The sequence below is a fragment of the Antrostomus carolinensis genome, unplaced genomic scaffold (assembly GCF_000700745.2).
Source record: "Antrostomus carolinensis isolate BGI_N321 unplaced genomic scaffold, ASM70074v2 scaffold1422, whole genome shotgun sequence".
Taxonomy (NCBI): Eukaryota; Metazoa; Chordata; class Aves; order Caprimulgiformes; family Caprimulgidae; genus Antrostomus; species Antrostomus carolinensis.
Window position 1 is genome coordinate 40853 of NW_010298705.1, and position 22909 is coordinate 63761.

A 22909-nucleotide genomic window follows, 5' to 3' on the forward strand; every position below is an offset into this window, starting at 1 on the left:
TAGTTTCACAGTTACATAGTACAACCTGTATCGTTTAATTATGTATTGTCTGAGATAGATGATCAACAAATTCCCCTTGTTCTTTGCTGAGCACCAATACTGAATCAAGCCATTAACATGAAAAAATGTGATGTTTTTTCAACAGATAAATATGGATTTTGGGAATAATTCCAAAGAACTTTGCATTATCACATAAAATAATTCTAAAAATTACTAAGAAAATTATTATTTGGTAATATTAAATTGCTACAATTTTAGGGCATGACTGTCCTTTGGCTTCTGAGATACAAGTCCATATTTGTGTCAGCATTTCCTGTCAGAAATAGGAATTGATAACAGATGACCAGGCAGATCACCTTCTATTCCAGTTATTCTTAGCGGAAGGGTGTCTCATGTCCTCTTGATTGATTAGACTCTCTTATAAGTACTAAGAAATGTCTTTTTTTTTATGATGGTCTTTTACTTCTTCAGTTTTTCACTGAAATATTATTTATTAGTTTTACTTTTTTGAAAATATTTTCCTGAAAATATTCAGTTGGCTTATACATATGTTATTTACTATCAGAATCCAAAGAAGTTTAAGCTTATTCAAAGCATTTTTTTTTTTTTTTTAATAAGACTCCTTAGGAGCTCAATACAAAATATCTTTATCTTATATTGCTCTACTGAGCTTAAATAGGGGGAAACCTTTTTCAATAACATGGACAAATATCTCAGTTTAAATTAGGTTATACTCCTTTCCCCCTCCCTTCCCAAGAGGGAGAGATCCTAGCATAAAAAGGTAAGTTCACTATCAGGGGAAGGTCAATTATTCCTGAAGAAATAGTGTTAATGGATCAAAAAATGTTGGTCAGCTCATCTGAATTAAATCCTACTCCTCTTCATCTTGCTGAATGACTTTTAGGAAATAATTGTTGTGTTCTGTGCCAGTGAGTAAGAATACCCCTAATTGCCTATGCAAACTGTCCCATGCCTACATTTTCATCATTAAGTGAGCTGTTTACTGATGGCATAGTCACCCTTCTAATGCAGCCGGGCCACTTCAGGGCTGAAGGTACCTGGTGTTCTGCCAGCTTCAGTGTCATAGAGCTTGTGTTGCTGCCTGCAGCTGATACAGAGGGACAGTAGGTGGTGTTTAGGTTACATTTCTGGTGTTTTGAAGATACATGGATGTGGTTTATGGTTTTGCTACATATGTGGGTAAATTGCTGCCATGATTTGGGTAACAAGATATAAGAGAATGTGATCTCATTTCTACTTTATCTGTTCCAAAAATGGAGCCAGCATTGCCTCCTGATATGAACTCTGTTCTTACGAAAGTCTCACCTTCCAAATCCTGTAGCACTGGTGATAATGCCTGTATAGAATTTGTGAATTTAAAATAATATTTGAGAAAGTACTGAAATATCCTAACGTGAAAATTATTATACTTCTGGAAATCACTTTGTATTCTATACATCTATGTGTGGGGATAGACACACCAAGATAGAGCCAAGAACAATGTATTATGCTAGTACCTATCATGCAGGTACTTACCTCTCAGTATATTGAATGAGCACAGCATGCTGGAAGTATGTTTAGTATGTGAACCAGTCCAGTAAAACTGCCTCAGGGATATCTACTTCCCAATTGAAGGATACTGTACTAGCTTCTTCAAAACATCTGATGTATATTTTAGATGTCTGTAGATGTACTTGCAAAACTTCTTTTAGAAATTAAATATATTGGCCAAAAAGTTCTGTAACGACAAATACTCAGTGCACTGCTACTGAGAGAATTCAGGAGCCAGGGCCTATTAATATTAAAGCAAACCTGAGTGATATGACTCCACAGAGAGCAGCAGAAATGTATTCCTTAGTCATCTCCTGCCCTTCTCCTTTCGTAATTATGCCGTTTATGTTTTAAGACAGATGTTGACAATTTTGGGATGCAAATATGCAAGGATCTAAAATATGCTTAATGCAGCATTTCATCCCTCGCTGTTGGTACAGCAGAAAAAGTGAAGTTGTAGAACAGAATATAACCAGCATGACCCTTCACTCTAGTGTTAGAGGAGACTGGAGTTTTGAAAGTCAGAAATGCATTTTATATTTAGATTATTTTTATTTACATGTTTGGTCACATTTAGCATACTTTTAAAATCTCTGTTACCTTGCTTTAATGAGGTCTTACTGCACTTTTTTTTTTTTTTTAAGCCTAACCTGCAGCTTGCAGCAGCACCAGCTTCTTTTCACCATTCTGTTCACAAATGTCGAACAAATGAAAAGAAGGAGCTTCAGGCTAACATCTTCCTAACTGGGTGTTCTGCTTTATTGATCCCACCAGCCATCCCCAGGGCACTCAGCCACCTCTGCCAAAGGGAAAGTTCAAAGAATTATCAGGTTTCTTCTCTAGATAATCCTGTGTGGCATAGGCGATTACCCTTCATTTCAGATATAAATTCTGTAAAATGGGGTTCTGTATTTAATATGCTGCTATTTTTTAATTAGAATATCTGACACGGAAAGAATTAGAAATGGCATTTCCTTTCCCATAACAAAGTCCTGTTGAAATGACTGGAAAGGTGTAATTGAAAATTAAATCACTCCAATAAATATTTTTGTGTATCATTTTCCCATCATGAGCTACCTTTGCTCAGAGATAAGGGAAATAAATGGCCCCGATCCCTTGCAATACCAAATTAAAAAACCCTGGGGAAAACCAACCAAACAAACAGCAGCTTAGTCCAGTACACTGATTCATTGCTGTAACATAAATATCCACTCTTTCTGAGTGTGAGAAGTTGAGAGAATTTTTTTCCCCACTTACACTATTTGAAACATGCATAGAAAAGGTTGCATGTACCAACATTTGATATTGCATCCAAATCCTATAAACATTAATAATCATTCAGGAACATGCTTTTTTCCTAAAAAACTTTTTTTTTTGGATACATATTTGCAAACTCTGACAGAATAATAATATTCAAACGTATGTGGGAAAGTTCACGTACAAGTGTGAAAAATTGTCAAATTTCATTTATTCCAGATAAAAACAAAAGCTTTGGATTAAGGAAGAGTGAAGCAAGTTCCCAGGTATCAGAGAAGTATCAGTGTACTATGATCTTCCTTTTACAGTGCAGATCTGTTCCCAAGTGCTTTTTTTTTTATTGGTAAATGAAGTTGATAGCAGGGAGAGAGAAGCTGCTTACAGATCATAGTGAAGACTTTAAACTCCACCTGGAAAACAGAAAGAATGAGGATAGCTCCCAAATTACTCTACTCCATGAAGGAATTGCAGCATTCTGTGTTAGCAGCATTCTCTGAGTGATTCAGGAAACGAGTTTCACCTTAGATAAGAGCTATAGAGCAAAAACTTGTGATTTGGCCACATGCAATTCAAAATACAGGCTAAAAGGAATGAAAACCAAACACCACATATTTAAATATAATGCAAATAGTAGTTTAAATATAGTAGTTATTACTAAAATGAATGTCTTTGATCCAAATTTTAAGGATCTTCTCATCCACTTTTTTACCTGAAGAGCTAGTCCCAGGGACTGCCAGAAATGAAGTCTCAGACACAAGAAGAGCTACATGTCTATGCATGAGTGGGGTTTGATCTGCAACTGGTTACCTGGGCAATTGAGTTATGCAAATACTAATACTGATGGCAACTTGACTGTGAATTAAACCTTCCTATGAAGTCACTAAACATTAACATTAAACATTTTCAATGCAAGCTATCAATGATTTGTGCTTTAGAGACACAAATGCCACTGAAGCTATTAATTTTTGTAGGGATGAACTTTTATGGAGAAGCCAGTGTTTAGACTTTCTGTGTGGAAACGTTAAAAATATATTAAAAGATTCTGAGAAAAGAGAATGTGCATGAGAAAGGCTGGATCAAAGATGAGCTTCTCTGTATTTGCAGAACAATATTGTTATGCATCAGATGAAATGCATTTGTTAGCCATAGAAAGACCTGACTGCCTCTAGGCTGCTGTTTCCCTTTGAGTGGTGGACAGGTTCACTTTTACACTGCAGTGTGTTCCACAGTTAGGATGGTATCAGATCTCAATATGTGCTACAGTTGTTTTCTGTATTATACTTCCAAGTTTTTTTGTCCATCATCAGTACTAAAATATACTGATGAGGCAGAGTCCTTCAGCTCTCTGGCACACTTGACCACTGAAAAATTGTGAGGAAAAGAGACTCAAACATCCTCAAGAATATCTAGGCAAACTCATCCTCTTACAAAAAGTGACAATGCCTTCACTGGCCCTAAAGGAAAGGTAGAACTGCAGTTCTTAAGGTCTTATCTGAAAAACCTCACATAGCAGAGTGCAGGAAACTCAATTTATCTGTCTTGGAAAGATGAAGGGCTGAGCCAACCCTGCTGGGATTAAAGCAGTTGCACTGTTTCATGCTGTTTGAAACATTTTTCATTGTTGTGAAATACAAAACTAATACCCAAAGCAAAATGGGTACCAATACATTGTGATATCAGATAAGTTCAGACATTTGATTTTGGTCTGTTGCTGTCTTTTTATTTCCTTCCTAAGGGCTCAGTGAACCACTTTGGTTGAACAGGAGATGGAAAACAGTTCATCTTGGCAATTGGCCCTGACACTCCTGCTGAGCAGAGTCCAGGGTTTTTTGTTGTTCTTGGGTTTTTTGGGATGTTTTTTTTTGCTTGGTTGGTTGGTTGTGGTTTTTGTTAAAAGGGTACCCATAAGAGAGGAATGTTCCAATAATGAGCATGGGCTCAGCATGGTTTGATTTGCGCTACTCATCAAGGGGAGGCAGAGCCAACTTTATCCTGTATACAACAAACAACCATTGTCAGACCTCAGATAACATATCTGAATTGAAGTTTATTGTTGGGAATAATTTTCTGAGGAAGAAAGTGATTTTCTTTCTGTGAACATACTTTGTGTCTTCATGCTTTAAAAGGCTAATAGGCAAACTGGACTTGTTTTGCACCAATGATGTCCACATTGTCTAGTTTGTTCATCCTTGACTGAGATCCTGATGCTGTTTCTAAGAGGTAGCATGGGTGTTTTGAATTATGCAACATAAACAGAAGAATATGAACACAATCATCTGTGTGGCCAGAGGTCAAGAAATGGCATCTGAAAATTTGTGCCTTTTGCATCAGTGGTATAATTTTGCCCTTCTGTAAGTAGAGTATATGATATATAAGATAAATGTTAATCCTCATAATTTCAGATTTACAATGATGATAAAACCCTTTAAACTGGACCCAGGAGTAGTTTATCACATTTAACAATGCCTATAAACTGTGACTCTTGCTTCATAAGGTGTTTATTGTAAAATGAGGAGAGGTTATTATAAATACAATATGTAGCTGTATAATTAATGATTTTAATAAAATTCGTTTGTAGAAAAGGAAGGAACTAAAACTGCAATTGTAATAGTTCTTCTGTTGAGCTTTTAGGTGTTTAGTTAGTGTTTTTCTTTTTAAGTATTTCTTTAAGTTTTCTAATATGGAGATGGAAATAATAATAAAAAAGAAATCACTGAAAAAACCTTGTCACATGTTTCCACCATTATGCGTTGATATTGTAGAGGGAAGGAGACCTGGATTTTATTGACATAAAAGTAAAATTCTTTGACAATATGAAAAGACCATTGGCATTACAGTGATTGTTTTCTAAGAGTTTTCTCAGTCTGTCACAGTAGGGATTGCTGCTTTTGAAATAAAATGGTTGCAAGTCCAGATGTTTGGTGACTGTTTTGGCTGTCTACTGGCCTTTGATTCAGGAGAATGAATGACAGAAGTGAAGGGATATTTAGGAGTAGATATATATATATATATACACACACACACACACATATGTATATGTGTGTATATATATATATACATGTATATATGTATGTATATGTGTGTGTGTGTGTGTATATATATATATCACACACACATATCCCTCTAGCCAGTGAGCGAGGGGGTCTTTTTTTATCACAGGTTCCAAAGGGCACACAAGCAAAGCAACTGTGATGCTACAGCTTCTTCTGTTTGCTTTTATATCAGTGGGAGATCTTAGGTAACCTAAAGAGAGTTACTGTCAATATTCATATAGTGGATCTAGCTTCTTTTAAGCCTAGTCTCATATTGAGAATAAAATAAGAACTCAAAATATGCAAATGTTATATCAGTATTAGAGGAAAGGGAAAAAAAATGCCCAGGGACTGACTGACAAATTTATTTAGTAATGAAGCAGAAAGATTTTGATTTTCAGTATGGGAGCTCTGTGAAGAATATGTTAACAAATCTGACAAGTTGTCACAGAGAGTGCTCACTTTTTTGGAGGACACCAATAGACACTGTACACACATGTGGTACTATTTCTTGAGTGTAGGTACCAGGACACGAAGACTCAACTGCAAGGAAAGAGACAACAAGATTATTGCACACGTGGCAACCACTGACAGCAGTTTTCTGCACCTGAATTTAGGGCTGCACTGAAACTACTGGTGCAAATGAGTTAAAAGATTTAGTAAATTAAGAATTAGGTACTACAGTGACTTGGCTTAATGATATGATTACATGGAAACACTCCAGCTAACAGTTTGCTCTAAGCTTTCCAAGATGTTCAAATACATTAAAATACCTATTTAGTTTGAATATAATGATATACTTGCTCTAATTCTAAAAGGCCATGTCTAATTAAAATCATTATTCCAATATAATTTTAAGAGGCTATTAAAGACATGTTTACAGATACTTAATTCTTTCCTTATTTTTTTATTGTTTTTTAAATTTGAAATGTCCAAGATTTTTCATTGAAGTACTTGGTAACAAATAGAATGTTTGAAATAAAAACTATGTAAAATTCTAGTTAAACTTAATTGTTGTTCCTTGAAAGATACTTCATAGGAAAATAAGAAGCATCATCTTGAATCCTTATGTAAGACTTGAAAGTCAGAACTTCTGTCCTGACTTGATAAGCACTTGTAACCTAAAAATCTCCCTGATTAATTGATCTGATTTTAAATAGTGCCTTTTCTAGCAAGCTTACAGAATGTGTTCCTGATCAGACACTTCATTTTGAAACATTTAATTCAGAATCCTGATCAAATCAGGCTCTGTTATACTTCACATGTTTTTACTGGCATACTTCACATTCTGTTATAGAAAATTATCATTATTAATTGGGATGCAAATCTATATTTGACAGTGATACGTGACTTACTATGTAACAAAATCACTCACATTGTAAGCAAGGAGTTGTCATCTACCTCTGATAAGCTCCTACTTATTACACTCTTGATAATTGTGACCTTTAATGCTTGCTCTCATTTCTAAAAACATCATTTAGTGAAGATTAAATCATGACTGTTTTGCCTGCATTCTGGTAACCCTGGGTTTTGGGGGTTTTTTTGTTGCTAGTCGACAGGATAGTGATACAGGATTGGTAGATCCTGTTAAACCCAGCTAAATCTCCAAAACAGAGTCCATCTCCTAACTTACAATATTTTCATCAACTTTTGTTTTGAACTCTATTCTTTTTCCAGGCTACTTTGACACAAAATGTGGAAATTGTGATGGCAATCTAACACAATGTATGTGTTCTTTCAGGGTGGTAGGCATTCATTTCTTCACATTCTGGTTTACTGTAGGGTCTCCTGGAAATGGTACACGTCACTTGCAAACTGTTACTGTATTAATAGAAGTATTTTTTCTTGTAATTTATACCTGGGGAATAGAAAATAAATAAGTAAAAATGTAAGAATTACAACTTGTTCTTACTTTGGTTCTGAAATATGGATAGTGTTACCTAAACCAAGCGTTGTCAGGCTGTAAAGGAACTGGAGGATAACAAAGCTGGTTAGTCAAAACAAAGTGATGACTTTACTTCCTGCATTAATTAAGTGCAGCTCCTTAATGAAGTGGTACCTTTGGCACATCTGTTTGGCCATCTCCCCAAGAGGTGATGCTAATCTTTTATGTGAAACCAGTCACACCTACTGTGTGATTACAGTGAAACATAGCTCTTCATGTATACTCCTGGTGAGCAATAGATGTGCTGGGTGTGCTTCATCTCTTTGGTTTCTATTTGATTTATATTTGTTCATCTTGTATCTGTTACCCTGTTCTCTTTGTGCAGAGACAAGTTATCTTGTTCTCTATTTCTACAGTGGTTAGTACAATAAGAGGCTGCTTGTGATGAGCTACAAGACTTTCAGATAAAGAACAAAAAGTAATTGAAAGACTTAGGAGAACAACGTGTTCTCCCTCCCTATGTACCCAGCCCTTTGCAAATCGCATTTTGCAAGGCAGAATCTGGCTTGTCTCATTCAAATTAACATCCCAGTTCCTTTCTGTTGCATTATAGAACTGTGGGCACCCATGTCAAACAGCTGGAAAAATTTATTGTTTCTGCTGCACTGTGTATTGGAACGTGGTAGATAGCAACAGTGAGATGTGTGAAATGATGTCATATCTTCTCTTTATTTTGGAATTGTGCTAGGGAGGTTTCAAATTGAACTGTAGTTTCTTTTTATTTGCTTTAATAAGAAAAAGTTTTTTCGTTTTTTTTTTCAAGAAAAACTCCAAGCTTTTAATTCAATGGAAATAAAGATTCCAGAGTTTCAGTGGGTTGTAGACCTAAATTTGTACTAATGTCCTGGATGGAATTACCCTTTTTTTTCTCTAACAACAGCTTTTTCTTGTGCACAATATTCAAGAAAGACATTGCTATTCAGTAATAAATATGCACTCCTGAAGTGTGGTGGGCTGGGTTTCTGTGTGTATGTTTACAGTCAGCATAGGAGAAGTTGGTTTTGGTGTTCATTTAATTTCTTTTTAGTGTAAGCATGTTATGTCCAGCACTTGAAGATCTGCCTAGCGAATACTTATGTTTTTGAACAGTTTTGAAAGATGTCTGCACTGCAGAGAAATCTTTACCCTTGACTGTCAATTATGGGATAATATCAGTGAGGAGTGCAGAAAGAATTACCAGACTATTGAAAATTCATTTTATCAAGGTTTATTATTTTTCCTGAAAAGGAGAAGAAATACATTTAAAATTCCTACATCAAAAAGCATATTGAGTGGGCAAAATGCTGTCAGGTAGCTAACCTTCTAAAGATTTTGATTACTTGTAGTTTTAAACTATGAAATTTAGCAAAAAGACCCTATGAATTCGATCATCGAGATCTAGTGATGAGGTCTTGGCCCTATTACTCAGTTGTTACAGTGATTTACTGAAAATGATATTGAGTTATGCAGTTGACACCAGCTACAGATTAGAGGGATTTCCTTTCCTTTTTTTACCTCAGCATATCCAATCTAAATTGCTTTCAGTTGCTAGAGTGTTTTGGAAGGTTTCTTTGTGCAGTTCTGTTTCTGTGAAAGCAGGTTTTAATGCAAAGTCATAGCCTTTTAGAATTCTATGAGAGGATATTGTGCCATGATGCATCTATCCTGTCTTCTTATCTGTGTCTTTGCTGGTGACTTGAAGGTGTTACCCATATATAAAATAAAACCAGTATGATCAAATATTTAAAGGGTCCCTTAATATTTCAGTAACTCTCAGTAATAAAACTGTTTTGTTTTTTTTTCTCTCCCTCTCAGAACAAAAGCCTCAAAAACAAGCTCCTGTCAGGAAACAAGCTTTGTGGTATTCATGCAGAAGAGGTAAGTAAGGTTCCTCTCTATTCTAAATCTAACATACCCAGAAGAAGCTTGTATCAACATCTTTTGTACTGAGGTTCTCATATAGATTATGTATTATACGTATATGGTGAGCATTCCTAAAGTGCTTTCATCTCAACTCATTTCTGTGACTTCACTAGGAGCAACTCAAATTAGAAAGCAAGCTGCAAACTCAAGTTTTATACAAATGAAATAAAATTTGGGCATGCTTATGAAAGGAATATATAGCTCTGTAGATGTATGGTATACATCTGTAACATATATAAAAGTGTTTTCCATGATCTCCATACCTAGACGAAGAGGGGAATAGCTAAATACCTTGTTGAAATTAACTTATAGAGACAGGAAAGATTTATTATTATTGATTCCTAGAATGTTTCATTACTTCAAGGAAAAAAGGGTCACTTTATGAAACAGAGGGAAAGAAATCACCCCTCTACTGAAGAGCCAGCTAACATAAGATCGTTAATGATACAAAAGCCCCATTGCTTTGCAGATGCATAAATGTACAAGTACCTGAATTCATGCGAGCAGTCCCTTTAGCTATTAGCTTTTCATGAAAGAAGGTGTTACTACATATGAATCTGGTTTACTCATTTACATGACTTTAGTCAAGCTTTTTTGCATATATGAGTTCTGTGAAATAATTGTATCTGGTCAGAACGAAACAGAAGCATGAAATTTTCTTCTTGACTAAAATTTTCATAGTTATGGTTGAACACATTTTCTTCATTAAAGACTCTACTTTTTAACTTAGAGGTCAAAGCTTACAAGGTCAAAGTAGTGATTTCTAGTTATATTAGCTATTTAGCCTAACTGAAGGTCTGCAACCACTGTTTCTGAGAAAACCTCAATGGGAGGAAATAACAGGATTTGGGGTTTTGGTCTGTTTTGGTTTTTTTTTTTTTTTTTTTTTTTTTTTCCTTTCTAGTTTCTCAAAATCTGTTATCTTCCTATATCACCATGGTTGCTTTCAAACATGCCACAGTATATGAATACAAATATATTTTCTCCCCTTGCTCACTGCTTAAAAAATTGGCAGTGTGTGCAACGTAACTTTCTGTTTTCCCCCTCTTTTTCAAGTTTGTTTTTCCTAGCTGCATAATATCTTGAATGTTTTGTAATTAACTACAAGATCTTTTCCCTGATTATGTCTCCTTTAATATTTGCAACATAAATGTCTTTAAATCTAAGGGTGAAGCCTAAGATTAAATTAAATTAAGCGTAGTATGACAAGCCTTGCTGTCAGAGAATTTCAGGAAACTAACGTAAGCTAGCTAACTCTCAAGACAGCAGATTGTGAGTATATTTTAAACCTTAAAATCTCAGACTTTATGAATCATCCTGGCAAATTTATGACTTTTCAGTGGGTTAGTGCCATTACAACAAGCAAAGATGCTACAGGAGCATCCTTTTTTTGTTGTCGTTTTGCCAGTGAGGTGGTGTCAGCCAGAGGAACGAGGTGTATTTTCTGCTCTTTAGTTAAGTATAAGGCTCACCAAGCATAACTGTGTGAAATCAGTATTCTGTTAAATATTAGATCAAATACTGTCCATGGATAGAATTGCCTACCGGGAAGGTCCTGCTTCATTCTGCTCTCTCAGACTACATGTAAACAGTTGTAGTGAGCCTTGTAGAGCCCTTGTTGTCCAGTAGCATAGGTGAGAGCCTGCTTGTGATCCCGTACAGTCCCTATAGCTGGGTTTTCTTCTCCAGGAATTCAGAGCCCTGGAGAGAGGAAGGCAGGGTGGGGCAAACCTCAAGCTTCCTAAAACAGAGAAAGGGGCCTGTGCCAGGGAAATATTCCCAGGTGCTGTGGTTTAGAGGTGGATATCAGTCTGTGTCTAACGATAATCTGACCCAGCTGACTGCACTGTCAGTGTTAAATCCTCTCCCTGGAAGTGCAGAAAAACCACAAATGAAACAGATTTTATCACAAGGAATTACAGGTCATATACGTGCTTTTGAGTCACTTATGTTAACGCACTGAATACATTTAGCTCCGTAACTCTTAATTTCATCACAGGTTTGCGATTTGACAAATGAGTGATACTGTAATTGTAACCCTTTGCTCTTGAGTTGATGTGGAATATATTCCATAGCTCTACTAATTGTTGTAGCGCTCAGGGATATGGTTTAGTGGGCATGGTGGTGATGAGTTGATGGTTGGACTGGATGATCTTAGAGGTCTTTTTCAACCTTAATCATTCTGTGATTGCATTGTCCAGATCAGAGGACAGTGCTATTGGCACTTTCTGCTGTGTAGATGAAGCAACAGCAGATGTAATTACAGAAAAAAAAAAAGAAAAAAAAGTGAATTGAACGGATCGTGGTTATTTGATTCAGATTTTATGAAATACAATAACCCAATTTGATCTTACTTCTTAAATATTTAAAGCAAGTTCTAAAATTTTATTTTCAGATTCATTCATCCTTCCCAACAGTCTGTCACTGATTTTGACAGCACCAATTGGAAAGACATCAACTCTTTCTAAAAGCTCTAATTTATGACAGATATACTACCATCTGTACTATGTTTATGGATGTGCTGTTTCAGGAAATGTGGAATAGACTTCTAATCCATTCCAAGGAGTTCTAAAAATTTGACATTAATTAACGCAAGAAAACTTATTGAATATCAGTTCTTACTGTGTATTTTATTATAAAGAAATTATTTGACAGGATTCTTAAATAAAGGATGAAATAATGCTCCCTGGGTAGTTAAGTGTAATATAAAAAAAGTTCTATTGTATTTTGTTTAATAAATAAAAGAATGTATAGACCATTACTTGGGAGTTATTTTAAAGCTAAAATAAACAATATTTAAAATAAATATCAGCCTAAGCTGATATAAATTAGCATAACTTTGCCTACGTTAGAGGACTTTGTCACAAACAGAGAACCTAGTTCATTTGGATGCTGTTTGGAGCTCCGTGGTCATTACAAAGAAGAACTTGTGCAACACTACGGAAACTTTTCCCTTTGAGAAGAAGATTCTTTACTTTGAAGGTGATGCTTTTAGTTATGCTTCATGGAAAGTGTTAAATAACATTTCATATCTAAAATGTGTATTATTATCCTTACTTTCAGTCAAAAAAGATTCAAGCCCAGCTGAAAGAGCTTCGTTATGGGAAAAAAGATTTGATTTTTAAGGTGAGTTTTATTTCACTATAATTAGCTAAAGTATTTGAGTTAATATAGTATTGAAGTAATGTAGGAGTATGATAGCTGCCTTTATTACTGTAGTTCTAAGGAATTATTTCCTTCTCACCATACCAAAAAGAGCTGAAAACACCAAAGGCAGACATAATATCATAATGCAATTTCAGAAATATCATCTATTTTGTTTGCTTTTTTTTTTTTTTTTGCAAACTACTCTAACAGAAACAGTGCTTTTTATTAAATTGCTTTCTGGGGCAAGGAAGATTCAAAGCATAAAAATTTGTCTGGTGTGTTTGTTTTTAAATAGATGAAAGCAATGGAAAGTATTTTGTTTATGAATATCTGTATTTACACACTCACATAAAACAATATTCTAGTTTCCTGCTGGTGGCCAAAACCTGTTCCATATATTCTGTAGCATATTTTGCATCTTTCTAACTGAACAGGAGAATATTTTGCAGATGGTTCTTGGTTTTTCTTTAATTAGCAGTTCTCCATGGCAGTGTTAATTACTGTTAACACTTAAAGCAAATCTTTTTGTTTGTTATAAGCTTGAACAATGGAATGTTTCTTAGGTCCCTGCATCCAAAGTCCTGTTAGAGGCTGAAACATCTTTACCAAAAATAAAATAATGTCTGTGGCTTATACAATCCGAATGAATAGCCTGTCTAGCTAGTGCATATATAAAAAAAAAAAAAAAAGACAGGGGAGAAGGACAAAACCTACTGACATTTTGCTGAAGGGCATCAAGTCCTTGTTAACAGAGAGAGAAGTTAATCCCTGTTAAAGGAGGAGGAGGGAGATTCAGGTCACCTGACTGGAGGCTACTAATGGAGTAGTGCTTTTATTCCCAGCAGAAGGAAGAAGATAAGTAGTCATCTTCAAAGTGACTAGAGCTAGAATTACTTACAAAGTAATTCGTCTCAATATGACGTTCAAATTGCCTTTTGGAAGTATTTAACTTTCTATCTACTGTCTTTATATTGTATGCATAGTGCTATAAAGATGGAGTAACATAGGCCATTTAAAATAGGCAGTGTGGTTTGTGTGCTTTTTTCTTTATTTTTTTCTTGATTTTTCTTTTTTCCTTGTTTCTTTTTTGTTTTTCCTCCTTCACAGGTTGGTAGGTTGATTCCAAGGTTTTTTAGGAACATTTATTTCTGGTCATCACAAGACCCAAACCAGGGAAATAGATTTAGAGATAAAATCTAGGCATATTATACATCTAGGCAGTTAAATTTTAATACCAGCTAGCATTAACAAAAATAACACATTTTTTGTTGAAATTCAGTATAACTATAATTGGGTGTTTGAACAGAGGAAAAGATTATAGCTTCTCAACTTGCCTGGGTGTGAAAACTTGTTTTCTTTGGGTGAGGCAGAAGGATTGTTCAGTACTATCTATTTATTGTTTTCATTATGCTAGTATGTAGTGATCCCAAAAATGGATTTGAATTATGCTAGAATGTGTAGTAATGTTTAGCAAGGGAAAACTCCTACTCTAAGCTGCTGTCATGGTTTAACCCAGCCAGCATCCAAACACCATGCAGCTGCTCGCTCACCTTCCCTTGCCCCAGGGGATGGGGAAGAGAATTAAAGGGGTAAAGGTAAGGAGACTTGTAGGATGAGATAAAAACAATTTAATAATTGAAATAAAAACCAAAATAATGATAGTAATAATGGAATACGCAAATGAGCAATGCACAGTGCACTTGCTCACCAACTGCCAACCAGTGCCCAGCCCATTCCCAGCCAGTGTTCCTAGAGGAGAGAAAATCCCAAAACCCCAAGTGAGAGAGCTTTGTGGGCAACCCTCATCTATATACTGAGGTGGTATTTCAATTCTAGTTGCTTTGAGACACTAGAAACTAAACAGATTTAATGTTATCATTGCTGTTGAGGCTGGTTTTTTGAAGCTCTGATTCTTTCTGATAAAAGGACAAAACAGTGGATGGATTGTCTTCTGTCATTGAATGGTGTGGGTGATAATCTCCTGGCTGTGTGTCACTGTCAAGTTACAGGACTTCTACCCCTTCCCCCTTCCACTGTGTTCCCACTGAATTAAACCTTAATTTTCTATATACTTTGCTGAGGACTTTAGGGAATTCTGTTTTCTGTATAGCTCTGAAAGTTGCAAACTTATCATAGCAGTTCACTAGAGGGATGTAAACTTCATGTTAAATTTCTAAAGGAGATGATGGAATGCTTCTGTCCATACCCATTAAACTATTGCTTTCTGTGGTGGAATTAACTGTGAAGATATATTTATGAACCAAGTAGGGGGTTTTTTCTTGGCTTTTTGTTTTCTGTAATCAACATCGAGAAACTAGTTGTTAAATTCTGGTAACTTATTGACAATGACTCTGTACTGACTAGAGCTGTGGGAATTAAGTGAGAGGGGAAGGTGAATGGGGAAAAAAAGACAGCTTTCTCCTTTAATACTCCAGTGAATTGGTAAATTATATCTACTTTCAACAATATGTGACAGTAACTTAATAAGTGGTAGTAAATAAAACATGAGTTCATCATATTTGGCATGTGTTTACTTGTATGTTTTCGAAGTGGTTTTCTAATCTAGCTAATTAATTGTGTGGCATGTGTGTATGTATACCTATTTTTTTTCTCTCTCTCTGTATGTGATACAATGCCATACAAGACATAAGCAATGAGTCGAAGTTAAGTGATGTTCTCAAGTCTACAGAGGTTGTCAGTATCTTTCCTGAGATTAAAATTTGGGCTCATGTGTCTTCACCAGAGTTCAGTCCCTTAAGCCATGCAGTGTAGTATCCTTAAAGAGTTGACAAAAGTTGCAATATGCTTTGTATTACAATGAGAAAAGTAAGGAATTATTAATAAAAGATTTCACTCAAGCTTCTTAATTTTGTAGCTGCCTTTGTAAGTAGGTACTTACTAGTTCTGAATGAGTCCACTCTTAATTACAATAATTTAATTATGGTCCTAAAACCCTAATGCAGTGAAGTACTCTTAAGTTTAAAAGCTTTGCTAAATAGTTGTTGTGGTTGTTTCAGGCATTCATGGCTCAATACCTCTAAGAACTAAGCAGTACTATATCAACATCTCAAATTTAGTCTTGCCTTATGACTGCTTACGCAGATTTATATAACAAAGAGAAGGCAGGTTTAAAAATAATGTAGTTTTTTTTACTTTCAAGGACTTGTTTCCAGGAAGTATTTCTGCCTGGGAAACATCTGAATGCCTTTATATATAAGGGGCAAAGGACATGTACTTAAAGGTCTGATATTTATAATCCAAACCATTTTCCAAATTCTTCGAAAAATATAGTGCTACATCAATCAATTCATTATTTGGATGTGTGAAAATAGTTTTAAACCATGCATTTGATATGGTAAATAGAGTCAAAGGAAAGCAAAATAATGTGAAATTGTTTTCACATCATACTGACTGGATGTGGTAAATATTTATACCATTCCTCCCTCTAAAGTAAAATTGATGCCACCATATGTGCTTTCGTCCTTATTAGCAGTAGTTAATTACATGCCACAGTAAACCTATTTCCTGGAGTTGCAAAGTGTTTATTTCTGTGATGCAGAATATGAGATTTTTGCATTCCCTACAGAGACAGAGGTGAAATGATTAAAGAAAAACAAAAAGCCACCACAAAACCTGACTTAGCAGAGGACATGTGGTAAACATTAAAATATAAATGACCTTGTTGACTGGGCTTGAAGTAATTGATTACACAATTTTAAGTCTTTGATAACCTTTTACAGAAGTGCTTTATGTGCTTGCACATGTATGGAGATGCAAAAGTTTGTGGTTTTCCACTACAATTCTGCTATTTGTGTACAGTTAGCAGTCAGGCTTGACCCAAATCCAGCCATTTCATAAATGTACATTCACTTCACCCGTGATTTACAGCCGCTTGTATTACAGTTGTTATCAACTGCAGAATTCGGCTGACCTGGCATGTTTGAAAAATGAGTCCATTTAACAAATTTTAAGGATTCTTTATTATGTTTGAAGTACCATAAAGTACTTTCTTTCCTTGCAGAAAGCTTTCTAAAAAAGCAACATTATTTTCCTTGAACTTTATTTAGACATTGATCATTTAACACAAAAAGAATGCTCTTATCTTTGTTGTTGCTTTTACATTGCACTGTAACTCTAAATATAACTTCTGTAGCTCGGTGTTAAAAGATGATAAAAGAAAACCGAGGACAGTTTCCTATGGGCCTGTCATATCAACTTCCCTGAGAGAATACCGCAACTCCTCTCACTTCCAGATGGGATCTCTAGTTTATAGTGTGTTTATTCATCCAATGTGCTTCCTCAGCATCTGGATCTTCTGCGACTTCCCTTGGGAAATTTAGCAATGCTGCTTAGGAAAACAAACAAACAAACAAAAGACAGCATAAAACATCACTTCTAAAAGTAAATGTAATGCAAAATATTAAAGATTTGTGTTTTGGTTTGGTTTTTTTTACAGAGGTTTGTAAACCAGTTATTTTATTAGGAATAAGAAGTTCTGTAAACTACAGGTTGACTTCAGCACATTGCATAACAACTGAATAGAATCTGGAAGAGGAGACTTAACTGATTATTACACATTTAATTTATAGCATTTTTAAGCATATTGTTTTGAGAGAATAACTATCAAAGACTTCAGATAGGAAAATGTTCTCTAAAAAGTTTCCCTGGGCTGTGTCAGAAATGACATGGTGAATGAGTAGAAAGTAGCAAAGTGAACCTCCTTTTAGCTATATTTTTATTTATTTTATTATGTTTTCTGTTTGATAAACTTAATCTCATTAGTCTGCTGTGGCTTGTGTGTTATTCTTTGATGATTTTTTTTAGCAAAAAAGAGGTTGTTTATTTTTTAAGAAGGCTTTTTTTAAGAAAAACCTTTGCTTTTCTTCCGAAGGATGAAGATTAAATGAAAAGTGCCTACAATATCAGCAGACTCTGATAGACGATGAAAGAAAAAAGTCTGAAAATATTCTTACAGATTTTCCTTTTAAATACATAAATAAGAAAAGTTACTTTGTATTTACCAAGGTCAAAAATTCTTATATGTGGCAATCCCATCAGCACTGTTTCAGTTCTGGAAAAAGCTGTTTTCTTAAGAGGCTATGGAAAATAGAATATTCCATATTCTCTGACTCCAAAGAGGATTCAGTTATATGCGTGTAAATTCTTTTCACATGCTGATCTATATGGGGTTTTTTTAGAAACCTGAAGTAGTTGAAACGCTGTGTAGTTTCTACTGCTTTGGTCTGTTCTAGTCTATTAAGCCTTAGTAATAGAAAATATTTTCTTATATCATAGAATGTTTTGGGTTGGAAGGGACCTTTCAAGGTCATCCAGACCAACCCCCCTGCAGTGAGCAGGGACACCTTCAACTAGACCAGGTTGCTCAGAGCCCCCTCCAGCCTGACCTGGAACGTTTCCAGGGATGGGGCCTCTACCACCTCTCTGGGCAACCTGTTCTTGAATCTTCCTTACTGAAACTGAAGCCAATTAATTATCATGCTATGTCCTATGGAATTGGAAAGTAGATCTTTTTATTTTTTTGAACCCCTTCCTTCAAAGCTATATTTTGAGATTATTCTCCTGTGTCTTTCACAGTGTTCTTCTTTTTTAGATTAACACATGTAAATTTTTGTATTCCAGTCTTGCTTCTCAGGTTGTGTTTGCATACAATGAATGCTTCATGTTAGTCACATCTGAATTTGTTTTCTTTGGTCTCTGTCCATTTGCAGTGCCCTAAAATGGACACTGAAGTCCAGGTGGACATTTTACTCAGGCCGAGCAGAGCAAAAGGATTTTTGTAGTCTGTATCCACTTTTCCAAAGACTTGTCCTTTTCTAGAAAAACATGACATATTCAGTGGTGATATCATCTTGAGTCATTCATCTCTACATTTGTTTTATTGATTATTCCTGTCTGTATTTAACATCTTGTCTTTAGTGCAAGTCATCCTATTTTTTCCAGTTTGTCAGGATAAATTTAGATAAATCCCATCTTCTCTGACACACAGAGTTCTGGTCTGATGTCACCAGAATATTTAATGAGTATACATTTAGTTCAGTGTTCAGTTCATGAATGATATATACCAAATATAACTCTGTCCCCTGGAGGAGTAATCTGATTATTCTTTCCAGTACTTTTCCAAAAATGAATGTTGTACTAGTGGTTCTGTAAGTCATAATCTTTTCAATTTCTCTCTTTCTGAAGATGGATATCACACTTACTATTATCTAGGTCTTTAGTCTCTTCATCCACTCTGCTGAGTCTGTAAGGAACTGAGATCTTAGAGCCTAATACTACTTCCTAAAGCAATAAAAGTTATGATACACATCCATGACTAACAGAACACCATCAAGTCACAACTCTTATCAATCTGTAAATGGACAGAGTCATATTAGAGAGAAAAATTATCTTCTGCCTAAAAAAAATTGTTTAAAACTTTAGGACTACTCCTAAAAAATGAGGTACTGTACACCATAGCATTTAAGTTGGGCTGAAAAGGGATGGAGATGGTGGTGGAAATAAATCATATATCAATCCACCAAAGTAAAATTCAAAATAATTTGGGAAGAAAGGCTTAAAAAATACCTCGCATCAAAGCTATCATGTGCAATTTGCACCAGATTTTGAGAGATTACCTCAGTAGTAGTATTTTGAGTAATTATTTCAAACTGCGATTTGTTCTTTTGTAGGGAAGGTCTTTGAGTGTAAGAGGCAATATCGTGACTGCAAGTATTGCAAAATACTTTTCTTCATCTTTAGCTCTGGGATTACCATCTTGTGCTAATATTACTGAACATTTGTGAGTAATAGATCCAGTAAATTTGGTGGTTAGATATGCAGATCACGTTGTCCGCAAGCCTAGAACTTATGGAGTGGCTTGCATTTCATGCTCTATGGTCTATTTGTATACAGTGGTTTGTGTAAAGCCAGATAGTACTATTACTGTCGTTTTTCTTTCAAAGCATTTACCATAGAAGGTAATTACAAAATCAGTAAAGTTATATGTTTAATAGCTTAATCAGTACTTAATACTCTTTCACACAAGTTGCTGTGCTTGATGATGTATGACAGCCGGGAGCACGTTGCTAGGGAGAGCTGAATTTTCATGTTGAAGTGTGATAATGTACAGCTATTATTTTGATGACTTGCTTGAAAATAGGTGTGTTTTCTTCAAGGACTATTTTTGTTTGTCAAAAGTCGTTATGATGACAGGAAGGAAATTGTAAGTATATTCTTCAAAGCAATTGTGTTGATGGCTGAAGGAATGGAAGTGTATTGTAGATTTTATTCATGATAGAAGTTGTTGCATGAAGATTATTTGATTTATCTGTGGATTTCTAGAATGCAATAATTTTACAGAATTCAGTTTTTGCTGTTCTGAGAGTAATAGAATTGAATATGAACTTTGTGCCAGTTTTTTTTTTACTGATGAATCTGGCAGGCTGCATCCTGAGGTGGCTGACTAGTGGGCTAGGCTGTGCAGGATTTTATGGGTTAATGTAATGAGTGAGAATTGATGTCTTCTTTGAGTGCTAAGATGAGAGACTGTGGGATCTTCCTTGAAGTTTTTCTGTTCTGCATTATAATGATTATTGGACTTATTCTTCATGGTTTAGGATCCCTATAACTCTTGTTGCATGTGGTAGTTCAGTCTTAGAAACTGGTAGATTTTGTTTTTTCTTTCCAAGTGAGAAGCCTTAGGATGCTTTTTATTTGTTTATATAAAGCTTTTATTGATTATTCACTTTGGGATTTTTTTTTTCTCTTTACCAAGTCAATATATTTATACACTTTTAGATAATGTGTTTGGATGTTGCCTACTGTTGTATGTATAATTTTGGTTTTCAGGTTATCCATTATTTGTGATTAGATCTGGCTATTTATTGAATGTAGAAAAATGTTTTAAGACAGGATATTATTGAGTTGTTTTTCTTCGCAGAAGCTGCGGTCCCTGGGAGAGACAGGAAATTGAAATTTGCTTAGTTGGTTTTTGTAAAATATACTAAGACTTCGCATAAATATCTTTGGTTGATGTTTGCGTGGTAAGAGATGGCATGATTACTTTTCAGATAGCTACCTTGTTGACATGACATAATTAGCATAGAGATCATTTCCTCATCATCTGTTACATGGTCTTTTATCACTGAATGGTAAGTCAGTACTTCTTTTCATGAAGCATAAGGAGTTTTTTTGTTAAATTTAGTTTCATTTGTAGTAGGCATTTTTTTTCCCCCTGAATGATCTCAGTGGTGGTATAGTGTATTTTTTCACAACACTGACAAAAACTGTATGTGGAAAGTCTTATCTCGATGATGTGTGCCTTGCTTAGGAAATAGACGTCACTGTTTACCTTGTTATCTTTTTAGTGGTGCATATTTTCTATTTCAAATGCCACATTTTAGCATTTTGTATGTTGTTGCTATGATGTTACAATAATTAGTAAATGTGTTAATGTTAGCACATTGTTATCAACACAGGAGGAGCCTGAAGATGTAGTCAGAATTGGCTGCTGAAAAATACTTACAAGCTATTTGCAGACATGGGAATTTTTTTAATATAAAGAGATGATATACAAGAAGTTGAAGGGATGTCATCATGTATATTTCCCAGTAAGGACATCAGATTATGTAGTAACATAATTCATTTATATCTTTATTGAAGCAAATCTCCTTCTATCATCCTATTCTTTTTTTTTTTTTTAATGACTTCATGCAGTTTTGGACATCACAGGTGTGTGAAATGTGAATATCACTTCAGTACTAGTAATTTAGGTCTATTAGTTTACTATGTTTTTTTACAACAATTTTGAGCACAAAAAATTGTAACTTTTTAAATGAAGCTAAAAATCCAGTTTTAAAAGTTTCTATATGGCCTTAAGGATATGGACTTGGATTAGAAGGTAACACAGTCTCAAATAGCTAGTCTAAGCTACTGTGTGAGACAGGGCTAGTCAATAGCCAGCGTGAGACAAGGTTACTTAAATCTAGCAGCAGTGGCTTGACTTTTAGCTGGCAGCGTACAGCTATTCAATCAACCTACAGGTCTGGTCCAGCTCTCACTAAAATGAGGAGAGTTTTATTATTGATATCAAACTGAAATTGATTGGGACTTTGACTGACAGTTTCCAAATGGTTTAATTATAATAATGATTCTGAGGGTGTCCAGTAGAGTTGAAAAATTTAAAAACTTTGTCATGTAAAGTATTGAAAAAATGCAAACTGCCCAAAAATCAGAGAAAAAAATAGCAGTGAGGGCAGGACACAGAAGAAGCTGATAGATGAGTTAAAGCCTCATCTTCTGTAAACATGTATCAGGATAAAGAGGGAATGTTTTCTGTGAAAACTATGGACCTTGGTCCACATGGGCTATTTGTCAAAAGGGGGCAAGGTGTTGTATGAATAATGCTGGTGCCAGAAGTACATTTTGAGAGCAACTGTTCTGACACAATCATTTTTCTTCAATATTTAATTTCTGTAGTGGTAGGTGTTGTAGAAAATGACTAGAAAAATATATTTTTCTGAAATACCAGAACTGAAAACATTTCATTCTGAGGATATCAGGACACTATGTGCTGTCAGCCTCTGTGCAGCAAGGGAGGAAATGGTCAGATACAAACATGACAAATTCTGAAGAGCAGGTGCCAGCCATGCTGCCTTTCCCTGGAACCAGGGAGGCTGGAGGTGCAGCCAACATGGTGCCTTGGGCACCAGGTCCTTGGCTCCTGGCACACGTTGAAATCCAGAACCAGCCGCTCTCCTGGCCCTGGGGCTCCTTGATGAACCATGCTGTAGGGAGATCACCCAGCTCCAGGCAATCAGCATCTGGAGCACATTGACATTTATGTCCGAATTTGGCTGTGCTTCCTAGCAGAGGCAGTTTTGAATACCTTGGCATTTGTTCCAAATCGGACAGAAATAAAAATTGAGAGGATAGCTCTGCATCACTTAGTCTCCCCTTGCTTGATTCTGTTTTCTGGGATATTGCTGACAGCAAATTCAGAGCCTTCTATGTGGTGAGCTGCAGCATGAAGTTCTCAAAATAAATACAGTAAATCTAATCTGCATTTTGGAAGGGT

At 35.4% G+C, this 22909-nt stretch overlaps 1 protein-coding gene across 1 annotated transcript in view; it reads left to right on the plus strand.

Annotated features, from left to right (window-relative positions):
• The window catches only part of LUZP2 (leucine zipper protein 2), a gene marked incomplete at both ends in the record, with an annotated part of 54226 nt that overhangs the window by 24650 nt on the left and 6667 nt on the right, over positions 1-22909 (plus strand). Inside the window, 2 exons of the mRNA XM_010162503.1 lie at positions 9580-9642; positions 12751-12813. Coding sequence (XP_010160805.1) covers positions 9580-9642; positions 12751-12813 — 126 coding nt within the window. The remainder of the gene's footprint in view (positions 1-9579; positions 9643-12750; positions 12814-22909) is intronic.